Source organism: Mya arenaria, chromosome 6 (assembly GCF_026914265.1).
Source record: "Mya arenaria isolate MELC-2E11 chromosome 6, ASM2691426v1".
Classification (NCBI taxonomy): domain Eukaryota; kingdom Metazoa; phylum Mollusca; class Bivalvia; order Myida; family Myidae; genus Mya; species Mya arenaria.
The window spans coordinates 55,467,316-55,484,606 of NC_069127.1; the positions used below are offsets into that span (position 1 = coordinate 55,467,316).

At 43.1% G+C, this 17,291-nt stretch overlaps 1 protein-coding gene across 3 annotated transcripts in view; it reads right to left on the reverse strand.

The window, feature by feature from the left end:
- The window catches only part of LOC128238815 (neurogenic locus notch homolog protein 2-like), a 74,194-nt gene that overhangs the window by 18,170 nt on the left and 38,733 nt on the right, over positions 1-17,291 (reverse strand). For 2 of the 3 annotated variants that reach the window (XM_052955076.1, XM_052955078.1), the window contains exons 19-21: positions 15,285-15,398; positions 14,038-14,151; positions 3,986-4,099 (exon numbers count right to left, since the gene is read on the reverse strand). In XM_052955076.1, coding sequence (XP_052811036.1) covers positions 3,986-4,099; positions 14,038-14,151; positions 15,285-15,398 — 342 coding nt within the window. Of the gene's footprint in view, positions 1-112; positions 140-3,985; positions 4,100-14,037; positions 14,152-15,284; positions 15,399-17,291 lie in introns of all 3 variants that reach the window. The other variant, XM_052955077.1, reaches the window with a different exon arrangement.

The window sequence follows — 17,291 nt, forward strand, 5'->3', positions numbered from 1 at the left end:
CGTCACGATGTACTCACCTGTTTGGCAATAAATCCCTGTATAACCATCCAGGCACATACACACAGCCATTAACCTGGTCCACACACAATGCCCTCCGTCACGAGGTACTCACCTGTTTGACAGTAAGTCCCTGTATAACCTTCCATACATATACACACGTAGCTATTTATCTAGTCCACACACAATGCTCCGTGTCACGTGGTACTCACCTGTTTGACAGTATGTCCCTGTATAACCACACAGGCATCTACAGACGTAGCTATTTATCTAGTCCACACACAATGCCCCGTGTCACGTGGTACTCACCTGTTTGACAGTATGTCACTGTATAACCATCCAGGCACATACACACAGCCATTAACCTGGTCCACACACAATGCCCTGCGTCACGAGGTACTCACCTGTTTGGCAGTAAGTCCCTGTATAACCATCCAGGCACATACACACAGCCATTAACCTCGTCCACACACGAAGCCCCGCGTCACGAGGTACTCACCTGTTTGGCAGTAAGTCCCTGTATAACCATCCAGGCACATACACACAGCCATTAACCTAGTCCACACACAATGCCCTGCCTCACGAGGTACTAACCTGTTTGGCAGTAAGTCCCTGTATAACCATACAGGCACATACACACAGCCATTAACCTGGTCCACACACAATGCCCTGCGTCACGAGGTACTAACCTGTCTGGCAGTAAGTCCCTGTATAACCATACAGGCACATACACAGAGCCATTAACCTAGTCCACACACAATGCCCTGCGTCACGAGGTACTCACCTGTTTGGCAGTAAGTCCCTGTATAACCATCCAGGCACATACACACAGCCATTAACCTGGTCCACACACAATGCCCTGCGTCACGAGGTACTAACCTGTTTGACAGTAAGTCCCTGTATAACCTTCCATACATATACACACGCAGCCATTTACCTCTTCCACACACATTGACCCGCGTCACGAGGTACTCACCTGTTTGGCAGTAAGTCCCTGTATAACCATCCAGACATATACAAACGTAGCCATTTACCTCGTCCACACACAATGCCCCGTGTCACGTGGTACCCACCTGTTTGGCAGTAAGTCTCTGTATAACCATCCAGGCACATACACGCAGCCATTAAACTAGTCAACACACAATGCCCCGCGTCACAAGGTACTCACCTGTTTGGCAGTAAGTCCCTGTATAACCATCCAGTCACATACACACAGCCATTAACCTGGTCCCCTGTCTAACCTTCCAGATATAAACACACGTAGCAATTAACCTGGTCCACTCACATTGACCCGGATCACGTGGTACTCACCTGTTTGACAGTATGTCCTGTATAACCTTCAAGACATATACACACGTAGCCATTTACCTCGTCCACACACATTGACCCGAGTCACGAGGTTCTCACCTGTGTGGCAGTAAGTCCCTGTATAACCATCCAGATATATACACACGTAGCCATTTACCTCGTCCACACACAATGCCCCGTGTCACGTGGTACTCACCTGTTTGGCAATAAGTCTTTTTATAACCATCCAGGCACATACACACAGCCATTAACCTCGTCCACACACAATGCCCTGCGTCACGAGGTACTCACCTGTTTGGCAATAAGACCCTGTATAACCATCCAGGCACATACACACAGCCATTAACCTCGTCCACACACAATGCCTCGTTCACGAGCTACTCACCTGTTTGGCAGTATGTCCTGTCTAACCTTCCAGACATATACACACGTAGCCATTTACCTCGTCCACACACAATGCCCTCCGTCACGAGGTACTCACATGTTTGGCAGTAAGTCCCTGTATAACCATCCAGGCACATACACACAGCCATTAACCTGGTCCACACACAATGCCCTGCGTCACGAGGTACTCACCTGTTTGGCAGTAAGTCCCTGTATAACCTTCCAGACAAATACACACGTAGCCATTTTCCTCGTCCACACACATTGACCCGCGTCACGAGGTACTAACCTGTTTGGCAGTAAGTCACTGTATAACCATCCAGACATATACACACTTAGCCATTTTCCTCGTCCACACACAATGCCCCGTGTCACGTGGTACCCACCTGTTTGGCAGTAAGTCCCTGTATAACCATCCAGGCACATACACACAGCCATTAACCTAGTCCACACACAATGCCCAGCGTCACGAGGTACTCACCTGTTTGGCAGTAAGTCCCTGTATAACCATCCAAGCACATACACACAGCCATTTACCTCGTCCACACACAATGCCCCGTTCACGAGGTACTCACCTGCTTGGCAGTATGTCCTGTATAACCTTCCAGACATATACACACGTAGCCATTAACCTGGTTCACACACTATGCCCTGCGTCACGAGGTTCTCACCTGTTTGGCAGTAAGTCCCTCTATAACCATCCAGGCACATACACACAGCCATTAACCTGGTCCACACACAATGCCCCGTTCACGAGGTACCCACCTGTTTGGCAGTAAGTCCATGTGTAACCATCTAGACATATACACACGTAGCCATTTACCTCGTCCACACACAATGCCCTGCGTCACGAGGTACTCACCTGTTTGGCAATAAGACCCTGTATAACCATCCAGGCACATACACACAGCCATTAACCTCGTCCACATACAATGCCTCGTTCACGAGCTACTCACCTGTTTGGCAGTATGTCCTGTCTAACCTTCCAGACATATACACACGTAGCCATTTACCTCGTCCACACACAATGCCCTCCGTCACGAGGTACTCACATGTTTGGCAGTAAGTCCCTGTATAACCATCCAGGCACATACACACAGCCATTAACCTGGTCCACACACAATGCCCTGCGTCACGAGGTACTCACCTGTTTGGCAGTAAGTCCCTGTATAACCTTCCAGACATATACACACGTAGCCATTTTCCTCGTCCACACACATTGACCCGCGTCACGAGGTACTAACCTGTTTGGCAGTAAGTCCCTGTATAACCATCCAGACATATACACACTTAGCCATTTTCCTCGTCCACACACAATGCCCCGCGTCACGTGGTACCCACCTGTTTGGCAGTAAGTCCCTGTATAACCATCCAGGCACATACACACAGCCATTTACCTCGTCCACACACAATGCCCTCCGTCACGAGGTACTCACCTGTTTGGCAGTAAGTCCCTGTATAACCATCCAAGCACATACACACAGCCATTTACCTCGTCCACACACAATGCCCCGTTCACGAGGTACTCACCTGCTTGGCAGTATGTCCTGTATAACCTTCCAGACATATACACACGTAGCCATTAACCTGGTTCACACACTATGCCCTGCGTCACGAGGTTCTCACCTGTCTGGCAGTAAGTCCCTTTATAACCATCCAGGCACATACACACAGCCATTAACCTGGTCCACACACAATGCCCCGTTCACGAGGTACCCACCTCTTTGGCAGTAAGTCCATGTGTAACCATCTAGACATATACACACGTAGCCATTTACCTCGTCCACACACAATGCCCTGCGTCACGTGGTACTCACCTGTTTGGCAGTATGTCCTGTATAACCTTCCAGACATATACACACGTAGCCATTTACCTCGTCCACACACAATGCCCCGTGTCACGTGGTACTCATCTGTTTGGCAGTATGTCCTGTATCACCTTCCAGACATATACACACTTAGCCATTTACCTCGTCCACACACATTGACCCGTGTCACGTGGTACTCACCTGTTTGGCAGTAAGTCCCTGTATAACCATCCAGACATATACACACAGCCATTAATCTGGTCCAAACAAAATGCCATGTGTCGCTTGGTACTCACCTGTTTGGCAGTAAGTCCCTGTATAACCATCCAGACATATACACACAGCCATTAATCTGGTCCACACAGAATGCCATGTGTCGCTTGGTACTCACCTGTTTGGCAGTAAGTCCCTGTATAACCATACAGGCATATACACACGTAGCCATTGGCTTGGTCCACACAAAATGCCATGTGTCGCTTGGTACTCACCTGTTTGGCAGTAAGTCCCTGTATAACCATCCAGGCAGATACACACGTAGCCATTAATCTGGTCCACACACAATGCCCCATTCTGACACGAGTTAGCCAAACACTCGTTAATGTCTGAAAAGAGAAATGGATGGCACTGTATGACACACTTACATGGACTTATGGATGGCACTGTATAACACACTTACAGTGACTTACGAATGGCACTGTATGACACACTTACATGGACTTATGGATGACACTGTATGACGCACTCACAGTGACTTATGAATGGCACTGTATGACGCACTCACAGTGACTTATGAATGACACTGTATGACGCACTCACAGTGACTTATGAATGGCACTGTATGACGCACTCACAGTGACTTATGAATGACACTGTATGACGCACTCACAGTGACTGATGAATGGCATTGTATGACGCACTCACAGTGACTTATGAATGACACTGTATGACGCACTCACAGTGACTTATGAATGAGACTGTATGACGCACTCACAGTGACTTATGAATGGCACTGTATGACGCACTCACAGTGACTTATGAATGGCACTGTATGACACACTAACAGTGACTTATGAATGGCACTGTATGACGCACTCACAGTGACTTATGAATGGCACTGTATGACGCACTCACAGTGACTTATGAATGGCACTGTATGACGCACTCACAGTGACTTATGAATGGCACTGTATGACGCACTCACAGTGACTTATGAATGGCATTGTATGACGCACTCACAGTGACTTATGAGTGGCACTGTATGACACACTAACAGTGACTGATCAATGACACTGTATGACGCACTGACAGTGACTTATGAATGGCACTGTATGACGCACTCACAGTGACTTATGAATGGCATTGTATGACGCACTCACAGTGACTTATGAATGACACTGTATGACGCACTCATATTGACTGATGAATCGCACTGTATGACGCACTCACAGTGACTTATAAATGGCACTGTATGACACACTCGCAGTGACTTATGTCTGACACTGTATGGCGCACTCGCAGTGACTTATGAATGACACTGTATGACGCACTAACAGTGACTTATGAATGACAATGTATGACACACTCGCAGTGACTTATGAATGACACTGTATGACGCACTTGCAGTGACTTATGAATGACACTGTATGACGCACTCACAGTGACTTATGAATGCCACTGTATGACGCACTCACAGTGACTTATGAATGGCATTGTATGACGCACTCACAGTGACTTATGAATGACACTGTATGACACATTCACAGTGACTTATGAATGGCACTGTATGACACAATCACAGTGACTTTTGAATGGCACTGTACGACACACTAAGAGTGACTTATGAATGGCACTGTACGGTATGACGCACTCACAGTGACTTATGAATGGCATTGTATGACGCACTCACAGTGACTTATGAATGACACTGTATGACGCACTCACAGTGACTTATGAATTACTGTATAACACACTTACAGTGACTTACGAATGGCACTGTATGACACACTTACATGGACTTATGGATGACACTGTATGACGCACTCACAGTCACTTATGAATGGCACTGTATGACGCACTCACAGTGACTTATGAATGGCATTGTATGACGCACTCACAGTGACTTATGAATGACACTGTATGACGCACTCACAGTGACTTATGAATGGCATTGTATGACGCACTCACAGTGACTTATGAATGACATTGTATGACACATTCACAGTGACTTATGAATGGCACTGTATGACACAATCACAGTGACTTTTGAATGGCACTGTATGACACACTAAGAGTGACTTAGGAATGGCACTGTACGACGCACTCACAGTGACTTATGAATGGCACTGTATGACGCACTCACAGTGACTTATGAATGACACTGTATGACGCACTCACAGTGACTTATGAATGGCATTGTATGACGCACTCACAGTGACTTATGAATGACACTGTATGACGCACTCACAGTGACTTATGAATGACACTGTATGACGCACTCACAGTGACTTATGAATGGCACTGTATGACGCACTCACAGTGACTTATGAATGGCACTGTATGACGCACTAACAGTGACTTATGAATGACACTGTATGACGCACTCACAGTGACTTATGAATGGCACTGTATGACGCACTCACAGTGACTTATGGATGGCACTGTATGACGCACTCACAGTGACTTATGAATGGCACTGTATGACGCACTCACAGTGACTTATGAGTGGCACTGTATGACACACTAACAGTGACTTATGAATGACACTGTATGACGCACTGACAGTGACTTATGAATGGCACTGTATGACGCACTGACAGTGACTTATGAATGGCACTGTCTGACGCACTGACAGTGACTTATGAATGGCACTGTATGACGCAGTCACAGTGACTTATGAATGGCACTGTATGAATCACTCACAGTGACTTATGAATGGCACTGTATGACGCACTCACAGTGACTTATGAATGGCACTGTATGACGCACTCACAGTGACTTATGAGTGGCACTGTATGACACACTAACAGTGACTTATGAATGACACTGTATGACGCACTCACAGTGACTTATGAATGGCACTGTATGACGCACTCACAGTGACTTATGAATGGCACTGTATGACGCACTCACAGTGACTTATGAATGGCACTGTATGACGCACTCACAGTGACTTATGAATGGCATTGTATGACGCACTCACAGTGACTTATGAATGGCACTGTATGACGCTCTCACAGTGACTTATGAATGGCACTGTATGACGCATTCACAGTGACTTATGAATGGCACTGTATGACGCACTCACAGTGACTTATGAATGACACTGTATGACGCACTCATATTGACTGATGAATCGCACTGTATGACGCACTCACAGTGATTTATGAATGGCACTGTATGACACACTCACAGTGACTTATGAATGGCACTGTATGACGCACTCATATTGACTGATGAATCGCATTGTATGACGCACTCACAGTGACTTATAAATCGAACTGTATGACGCACTAACAGTGACTTATGAATGACACTGTATGAAGCACTCATAGTGACTGATGAATCGCACTGTATGACGCACTAACAGTGACTGATGAATGGTAATGTATCAGGGACTTATGAATGGCATTGTATGACGCAATCACAGTGACTTATGAATGGCACTGTATGACGCACTCACAGTGACTTATGAATGACACTGTATGACGCACTCACAGTGACTTATGAATCGCACTGTATGACGCACTCATAGTGACTGATGAATGGCACTGTATGACGCACTCACAGTGACTTATGAATCGCACTGTATGACGCACTCACAGTGACTGATGAATGGCACTGTATGACGCACTAACAGTGACTTATGAATCGCACTGTATGACGCACTCACAGTGACTTATGAATCGCACTGTATGACGCACTCATAGTGACTGATGAATGGCACTGTATGACGCACTAACAGTGACTGATGAATCGCACTGTATGACGCACTCACAGTGACTGATGAATCGCACTGTATGACGCACTCATAGTGACTTATGAATGACACTGTATGACGCACTCATAGTGACTTATGAATGGCACTGTATGACACACTCGCAGGGACTTATGAATGGCACTGTATGACGCACTCACAGTGACTTATGAATGACACTGTATGACGCACTCACAGTGACTTATGAAAGGCACTGTATGACGCACTCATAGTGACTTATGAATGACACTGTATGACGCACTCACAGTGACTGATGAATGGTAATGTATCAGGGACTTATGAATGGCATTGTATGACGCAATCACAGTGACTTATGAATGGCACTGTATGACGCACTCACAGTGACTTATGAATGACACTGTATGACGCACTCACAGTGACTTATGAATCGCACTGTATGACGCACTCATAGTGACTGATGAATGGCACTGTATGACGCACTAACAGTGACTGATGAATCGCACTGTATGACGCACTCACAGTGACTTATGAATTGCACTGTATGACGCACTCACAGTGACTTATGAATCGCACTGTATGACGCACTCATAGTGACTTATGAATGGCAATGTATGACGCTCTCACAGTGACTTATGAATGACACTGTATGACGCACTCTTAGTGACTTATGAATGACACTGTATGACGCACTCATAGTGACTTATGAATGGCACTGTATGACGCACTCACAGTGACTTATGAATGACACTGTATGACGCACTAACAGTGACTTATGAATCCCACTGTATGACGCACTCATAGTGGCTGATGAATCGCACTGTATGACGCACTCACAGTGACTTATGAAAGGCACTGTATGACACACTCGCAGGGACATATGAATGACACTGTATGACGCACTAACAGTGACTTATGAATGGCACTGTATGACGCACTCATATTGACTGATGAATCGCATTGTATGACGCACTCACAGTGACTTATGAATGGCACAGTATGACGCACTAACAGTGACTGATGAATGGCACTGTATGACGCACTCATAGTGACTGATGAATCGCACTGTATGACGCACTAACAGTGACTTATGAATGACACAGTATGACGCACTAACAGTGACTGATGAATGGCACTGTATGAAGCACTCATAGTGACTGATGAATCGCACTGTATGACGCACTCACAGTGACTTATGAATGACACAGTATGACGCACTAACAGTGACTGATGAATCGCCACTGTATGACGCACTCATAGTGGCTGATGAATCGCACTGTATGACGCACTCACAGTGACTTATGAATGACATTGTATGACACATTCACAGTGACTTATGAATGGCACTGTATGACACAATCACAGTGACTTTTGAATGGCACTGTATGACACACTAAGAGTGACTTAGGAATGGCACTGTACGACGCACTCACAGTGACTTATGAATGGCACTGTATGACGCACTCACAGTGACTTATGAATGACACTGTATGACGCACTCACAGTGACTTATGAATGGCATTGTATGACGCACTCACAGTGACTTATGAATGACACTGTATGACGCACTCACAGTGACTTATGAATGACACTGTATGACGCACTCACAGTGACTTATGAATGGCACTGTATGACGCACTCACAGTGACTTATGAATGGCACTGTATGACGCACTAACAGTGACTTATGAATGACACTGTATGACGCACTCACAGTGACTTATGAATGGCACTGTATGACGCACTCACAGTGACTTATGGATGGCACTGTATGACGCACTCACAGTGACTTATGAATGGCACTGTATGACGCACTCACAGTGACTTATGAGTGGCACTGTATGACACACTAACAGTGACTTATGAATGACACTGTATGACGCACTGACAGTGACTTATGAATGGCACTGTATGACGCACTGACAGTGACTTATGAATGGCACTGTCTGACGCACTGACAGTGACTTATGAATGGCACTGTATGACGCAGTCACAGTGACTTATGAATGGCACTGTATGAATCACTCACAGTGACTTATGAATGGCACTGTATGACGCACTCACAGTGACTTATGAATGGCACTGTATGACGCACTCACAGTGACTTATGAGTGGCACTGTATGACACACTAACAGTGACTTATGAATGACACTGTATGACGCACTCACAGTGACTTATGAATGGCACTGTATGACGCACTCACAGTGACTTATGAATGGCACTGTATGACGCACTCACAGTGACTTATGAATGGCACTGTATGACGCACTCACAGTGACTTATGAATGGCATTGTATGACGCACTCACAGTGACTTATGAATGGCACTGTATGACGCTCTCACAGTGACTTATGAATGGCACTGTATGACGCATTCACAGTGACTTATGAATGGCACTGTATGACGCACTCACAGTGACTTATGAATGACACTGTATGACGCACTCATATTGACTGATGAATCGCACTGTATGACGCACTCACAGTGATTTATGAATGGCACTGTATGACACACTCACAGTGACTTATGAATGGCACTGTATGACGCACTCATATTGACTGATGAATCGCATTGTATGACGCACTCACAGTGACTTATAAATCGAACTGTATGACGCACTAACAGTGACTTATGAATGACACTGTATGACGCACTCATAGTGACTGATGAATCGCACTGTATGACGCACTAACAGTGACTGATGAATGGTAATGTATCAGGGACTTATGAATGGCATTGTATGACGCAATCACAGTGACTTATGAATGGCACTGTATGACGCACTCACAGTGACTTATGAATGACACTGTATGACGCACTCACAGTGACTTATGAATCGCACTGTATGACGCACTCATAGTGACTGATGAATGGCACTGTATGACGCACTCACAGTGACTTATGAATCGCACTGTATGACGCACTCATAGTGACTGATGAATGGCACTGTATGACGCACTAACAGTGACTGATGAATCGCACTGTATGACGCACTCACAGTGACTTATGAATCGCACTGTATGACGCACTCATAGTGACTGATGAATGGCACTGTATGACGCACTAACAGTGACTGATAAATCGCACTGTATGACGCACTCACAGTGACTTATGAATCGCACTGTATGACGCACTCATAGTGACTTATGAATGACACTGTATGACGCACTCATAGTGACTTATGAATGGCACTGTATGACACACTCGCAGGGACTTATGAATGGCACTGTATGACGCACTCACAGTGACTTATGAATGACACTGTATGACGCACTCACAGTGACTTATGAAAGGCACTGTATGACGCACTCATAGTGACTTATGAATGACACTGTATGACGCACTCACAGTGACTGATGAATGGTAATGTATCAGGGACTTATGAATGGCATTGTATGACGCAATCACAGTGACTTATGAATGCCACTGTATGACGCACTCACAGTGACTTATGAATGACACTGTATGACGCACTCACAGTGACTTATGAATCGCACTGTATGACGCACTCATAGTGACTGATGAATGGCACTGTATGACGCACTAACAGTGACTGATGAATCGCACTGTATGACGCACTCACAGTGACTTATGAATTGCACTGTATGACGCACTCACAGTGACTTATGAATCGCACTGTATGACGCACTCATAGTGACTTATGAATGGCAATGTATGACGCTCTCACAGTGACTTATGAATGACACTGTATGACGCACTCTTAGTGACTTATGAATGACACTGTATGACGCACTCATAGTGACTTATGAATGGCACTGTATGACGCACTCACAGTGACTTATGAATGACACTGTATGACGCACTAACAGTGACTTATGAATCCCACTGTATGACGCACTCATAGTGGCTGATGAATCGCACTGTATGACGCACTCACAGTGACTTATGAAAGGCACTGTATGACACACTCGCAGGGACATATGAATGACACTGTATGACGCACTTACAGTGACTTATGAATGGCACTGTATGACGCACTCATAGTGACTGATGAATCGCATTGTATGACGCACTCACAGTGACTTATGAATGGCACAGTATGACGCACTAACAGTGACTGATGAATGGCACTGTATGACGCACTCATAGTGACTGATGAATCGCACTGTATGACGCACTAACAGTGACTTATGAATGACACAGTATGACGCACTAACAGTGACTGATGAATGGCACTGTATGACGCACTCATAGTGACTGATGAATCGCACTGTATGACACACTCACAGTGACTTATGAATGACACAGTATGACGCACTAACAGTGACTGATGAATCGCCACTGTATGACGCACTCATAGTGGCTGATGAATCGCACTGTATGACGCACTCACAGTGACTTATGAATGGCACTGTATGACACACTCGCAGGGACATATGAATGACACTGTATGACGCACTCACAGTGACTTATGAATGGCACTGTATGACGCACTCATATTGACTGATGAATCGCATTGTATGACGCACTCACAGTGACTTATGAATGACACAGTATGACGCACTCACAGTGACTTATAAATCGAACTGTATGACGCACTCATAGTGACTGATGAATCGCACTGTATGACGCACTAACAGTGACTTATGAATGGTAATGTATCAGGGACTTATGAATGGCATTGTATGACGCAATCACAGTGACTTATGAATGGCACTGTATGACGCACTCACAGTGACTTATGAATGACACTGTATGACGCACTCACAGTGACTTATGAATGGCACTGTATGACGCACTCACAGTGACTTATGAATGGCACTGTATGACGCACTCACAGTGACTTATGAATCGCACTGTATGACGCACTCATAGTGACTGATGAATGGCACTGTATGACGCACTAACAGTGACTGATGAACCGCACTGTATGACGCACTAGCAGGGACTTATGAAAGGCACTGTATGACACTCTAACAGTGACTTATGAATGGCACTGTATGACGCACTCACAGTGATTTATGAATGGCACTGTATGACGCACTCACAGTGACTTATGAATGGCACTGTATGACGCACTCACAGTGACTTATGAATGGCACTGTATGACGCACTAACAGTGACTTATGAATGGCACTGCATGACACACTCACAGTGACTTATGAATGGTAATTGTATGACGACACACTAACAGTGACTTATGTATGGCACTGTATGACACACTCACAGTGACTTATGAATGGCACTGTATGACGCACTAACAGTGACTTATGAATGGCACTGTATGACACACTCACAGTGACTTATGAATGACACTGTATGACGCACTCACAGTGACTTATGAATGGCACTGTATGACGCACTAACAGTGACTTATGAATGGCACTGCATGACACACTCACAGTGACTTATGAATGGTAATTGTATGACGACACACTAACAGTGACTTATGTATGGCACTGTATGACACACTCACAGTGACGTATGAATGGCACTGTATGACACACTCACAGTGACTTATAAATGGCACTGCATGACACACTAACAGTGAATTATGAATGACACTGTAAGACACACTCACAGTGACTTATGAATGGTAATGTATGACACTCTAACAGTGACATATGAATGACACTTATGACATACTCACAGTGACTTATGAATGGCACTGTATGACACACTAACAGTGACTTATGAATGGCACTGTATGACACACTCACAGTGACTTATGAATGGTAATGTATGACACACTTACAGTGACTTATGAATGGCACTGTATGACACACTCACAGTGACTTATAAATGGCACTGTATGACACACTAACACTGACTTATGAATGGCACTGTATGACGCACTAAAACTGACTTATGAATGGTAATGTATGACAAACTTAGAGTGAATTATGAATGGCACTGTATGACATATTTACGGGACTGATGAAAGGTAATGTATGACGCACTCACATGGACTTATGAATGGCACTGTATAACACACTCACAGTGACTTATAAATGACACTATATGACACACTTTCAGGGACTTATAAATGGCACTGTATGACACATGTACAGAGACTTAGGAATGGCACTGTATGGCACACTTACAGGGACTTCTGAATGGCACTGTATGGCACATTTACAGAAACTTATGAATGGCACTGTATGCCACACTTTCAGGGACTTATGAATGACACTGTATGAACCACTTTCAGGGACTTATGAATGACACTATATGACACACTAACAGGGATTTATGAATGGCACTGTATGACACACTATCAACAACTTATGAATGACACTGTATGACACATTTACAGGGACTTATGAATGGCAATGTATGACACACTTTCAGGGACTTACGAATGGCACTCTTTGCCACACTTACAGGGACTTACGATTGGCACTGTATGCCACACTTTCAGGGACTTATGAATGACACTGTATGAACCACTTTCAGGGACTTATGAATGACACTGTATGACACACTTACAGGGACTTATGAATGGCACTGTATGACACATTTACAGGGACTTATGAATGGCACTGTATGACACACTTACAGGGACTTATGAATAGCACTGTATGACACACTTACAGGGACTATTGGATTGTATTGCACGACACTTACTTTGTTCACAGTATGTCCCGTCATAGCCGTCCACACACTGGCAGATGTATGAGTTCACTTGATCCTTACAGGTTGCTCCATTCTTACAAAGATTGGATAGACATTCGTCAATATCTGTAATAAGGAGAGCATTTGATCTTACCCGACCTTGGACAATCCAAGTCCATAGATTGGCTTCACAAAATTTAAGACCAAAGTAAATACTTATCAATCACGTAACTGGAACGTTAGTATTTCATACTATCCATATTCACTAACGAATAGAGATTGTGTTTCAGACTCAGGCACTTATAAGTGAGAAAAAAAATGTTTCAAAATATCTATCACAAAACGTGTTTTATAAAAAATTAAAAACAAAAACAAACAAAAAATACATGAATGCCTAATTGTAGAACAGATTTGTTAACCATCTGTGCTCCTTTAAGAATATTGTACAGTAAAAATAAAAATAATTCTTAGTAGTCTCAAGCTTAGACTCAATAGTGAATATGTACCTAGGATTTTAGACAGGGCATATCTTCTAAAACTGACAACTGATCATTACTCATTTAGAAATGTGTCCCTACAGTCCTTAACAAAATCAACAATGAAAATTCTAACTACAGTGGTACCCCGTTCGTTTGAACTCAAAGGGTCCGCCGTAAAAACCTCGAGCCTTAGAAAATTCGAGCCAAGCGGGAGTTGTTACATTCATTAGAAAGGAATCGGTCCTTTACATCTAGTTCGAGGGTTCACCTGTATACACCATTGCATGTTGTACTGATGTGACTAGTTTTAAATTTGCACTGTATTTCTGTTTTAAGAGACCAAATTCTAAAATAAGATACAAATATGATGAGACCAGTTATGGAGCAATGAACGTTTCCGTATGATTTGCGGGAGGCGGCCAAAATCCGCCCCGGACAAAAAACGGACAAAATCCCTCCCGCTCATTTTTGTATAGGTGGATATAATCCCCACCAACAATTTTTCAAGGCGGATATAATCCCCCCCCCCCCCCCCTCATCAATTTTTCAAGGCGGACATACTCGCTTCCATCACTTTTACAAGGCGGACATAATCCTCCTCATCATTTATTTTCTAGACAGAGAGACAAAACAGCCCTAAGGTTTTTTTTAGATTTATAATCTAGTGCATGGCTTTTAGAGAATATTTGGGATTATTTTGATTTGCCATTCTGAAATACATACACAATCAAAATGCGTTTAATGAATATAAAATGTAAGTATAAAAAGGTAAACTCATACTAGTTTCACAGGTGTCTCCTTCATAGCCATCATCACACGTGCAGTAGTATCCGTCCACAATGTCTGTGCACGTTCCACCGTGTTTACATGGCGGAGGCAGGCAGTCGTTGATATCTTGAAAAATGACGTCATATTCGTAGTGTCACTCGTAGATAAAATCATTTATTTATGTGTTATAAGGCATAACTAAATAAAATCATGTGAGGTTTGCCATCAAAGCAAGGTACTTAGGCCAAAAAAATAATAATGTTTGTTTAGGGTAAACTTCCCAAAATTTCTCGGTAGGGTAGGTAGGATTTTTCTTTTTTCAAAATCTGTCGTAACTACATTACTGTCATTGCCTGACTTTGTTTTATCATATAAACAATAATTCTGATTAATATCTGCATTTATCCGCCCTTCGTAACTCTCTATTCGCTAACGAATATTTTTTTTGCTCAGAAACGGGAAAAAATAGTTAGGGTCGGCGCATTACATTTTACAGGGACTTAACTGATTGTCTGATTGAAGAGTGAGTATTTACACATAAAACAAATTATTATCGAAGTTTTTAGAGGAAATGGAGGATAATTTATACAGTACCAAATATATAGTGAACATGTCATGAAAGTTCTGTTTGAGAAAGATGTGTGCCGAAAATGAAAACATGATAGAATCATAGCACTTGCGGTGCCGGATGGTTGAAAGTACGAATAAAATGTTAACAAAGTACAATCATACTACTAACGTTGCTGAGAATAAGATGTACAAATAAAATGGAAACATGTTATAATAGCACTAGTGGTGTTTGTGGGTATGCTGAAAAGTTGCTGGAAGATGGAAAGGGTGAGAAAATGCAATCATGGTAATATCAGCGGCGGTGCCAGAAGGTGGTAGTGTGTAAATCAAAAACATGGTCACACAATAGTACTAATTGAGCTTCCTCCGTATCGATAAAGATTCTTAGTAAAAATATTCATTTTCGCGTGTGTTTTTTGTTGTTGTTTTTTTAGCAATTGAATAATATAATTATCCTCTATATTTCATCGTTTTTTCATTTGTCATTATTTTTTTTGTATCGTTTTCTTGCTGATTATTACACTGTAAGCCGCGAGGCCTGCAGACTTTTATAACCGTATCTCGAAAATCGCATCGGCAGATCGACCAATCTCATTAAAATCAGATCCCCAATACACGCTTCACGACGTTACGCTATGTAACATAACGTAATGAAATGAAGTGAACGTCACGATATGATTTTAATGAGATTGCAGATCGACAGAACATTTTTAACTTTTGGCGAATTAATGTGCGCACGGGCATATCACACCCAGCGGGGTTAGAACTGCGGTAGTCACCGACCTAATTTACAGTAACATTTACATCGAAAATACCTAGTAAGCAATCTGTTCTAATAGCTACGGACTGCTTTCTGCATATTAATTAGCTTGCTGTAACGAGTTTTCAATCTATGTTATGCTGTTAATATAGTTTGAATAAGCTGCGTTTTGCGAAATATAACGCAATTGAAATTGTACAAAAAGCAATTATTTTAATATCGGCGAGTTGCGCAATATAACAAGCAGAACACGCAAATTATTCCAAAATAAACGCAGACTGAATCAAATAAATACATGTATTATATACCTGTGTTTAGAGTTTAGTTCGGCCGAGGACCAATAATATCCACATGCATATTGTAGTTAAGAATGGAATGTAGGTCATCGCATTCGGACAGGTTTATTCACCGGAAATAAACTCTGAGAAGTCGTTAAACCCCGGAAAAATATGGATCGTATTATGATGCAATTAAGTGTTTATTAGGCGTAAAATATTCATTCATAATGATTTTAATGAAATTATAATACTTCATATTATCCTACAATCAGTTTTTTGTGATTGCAGTTCATTCATAAGAATGTTTTCTATGTTTTGAATTGCCTAGATCGGATATAACTTGACCTTCTTATTGAGATTGTTAGGTTTTACTCGTGTTTGTAAAATGTGTTTCACATTAAACCATTCTCT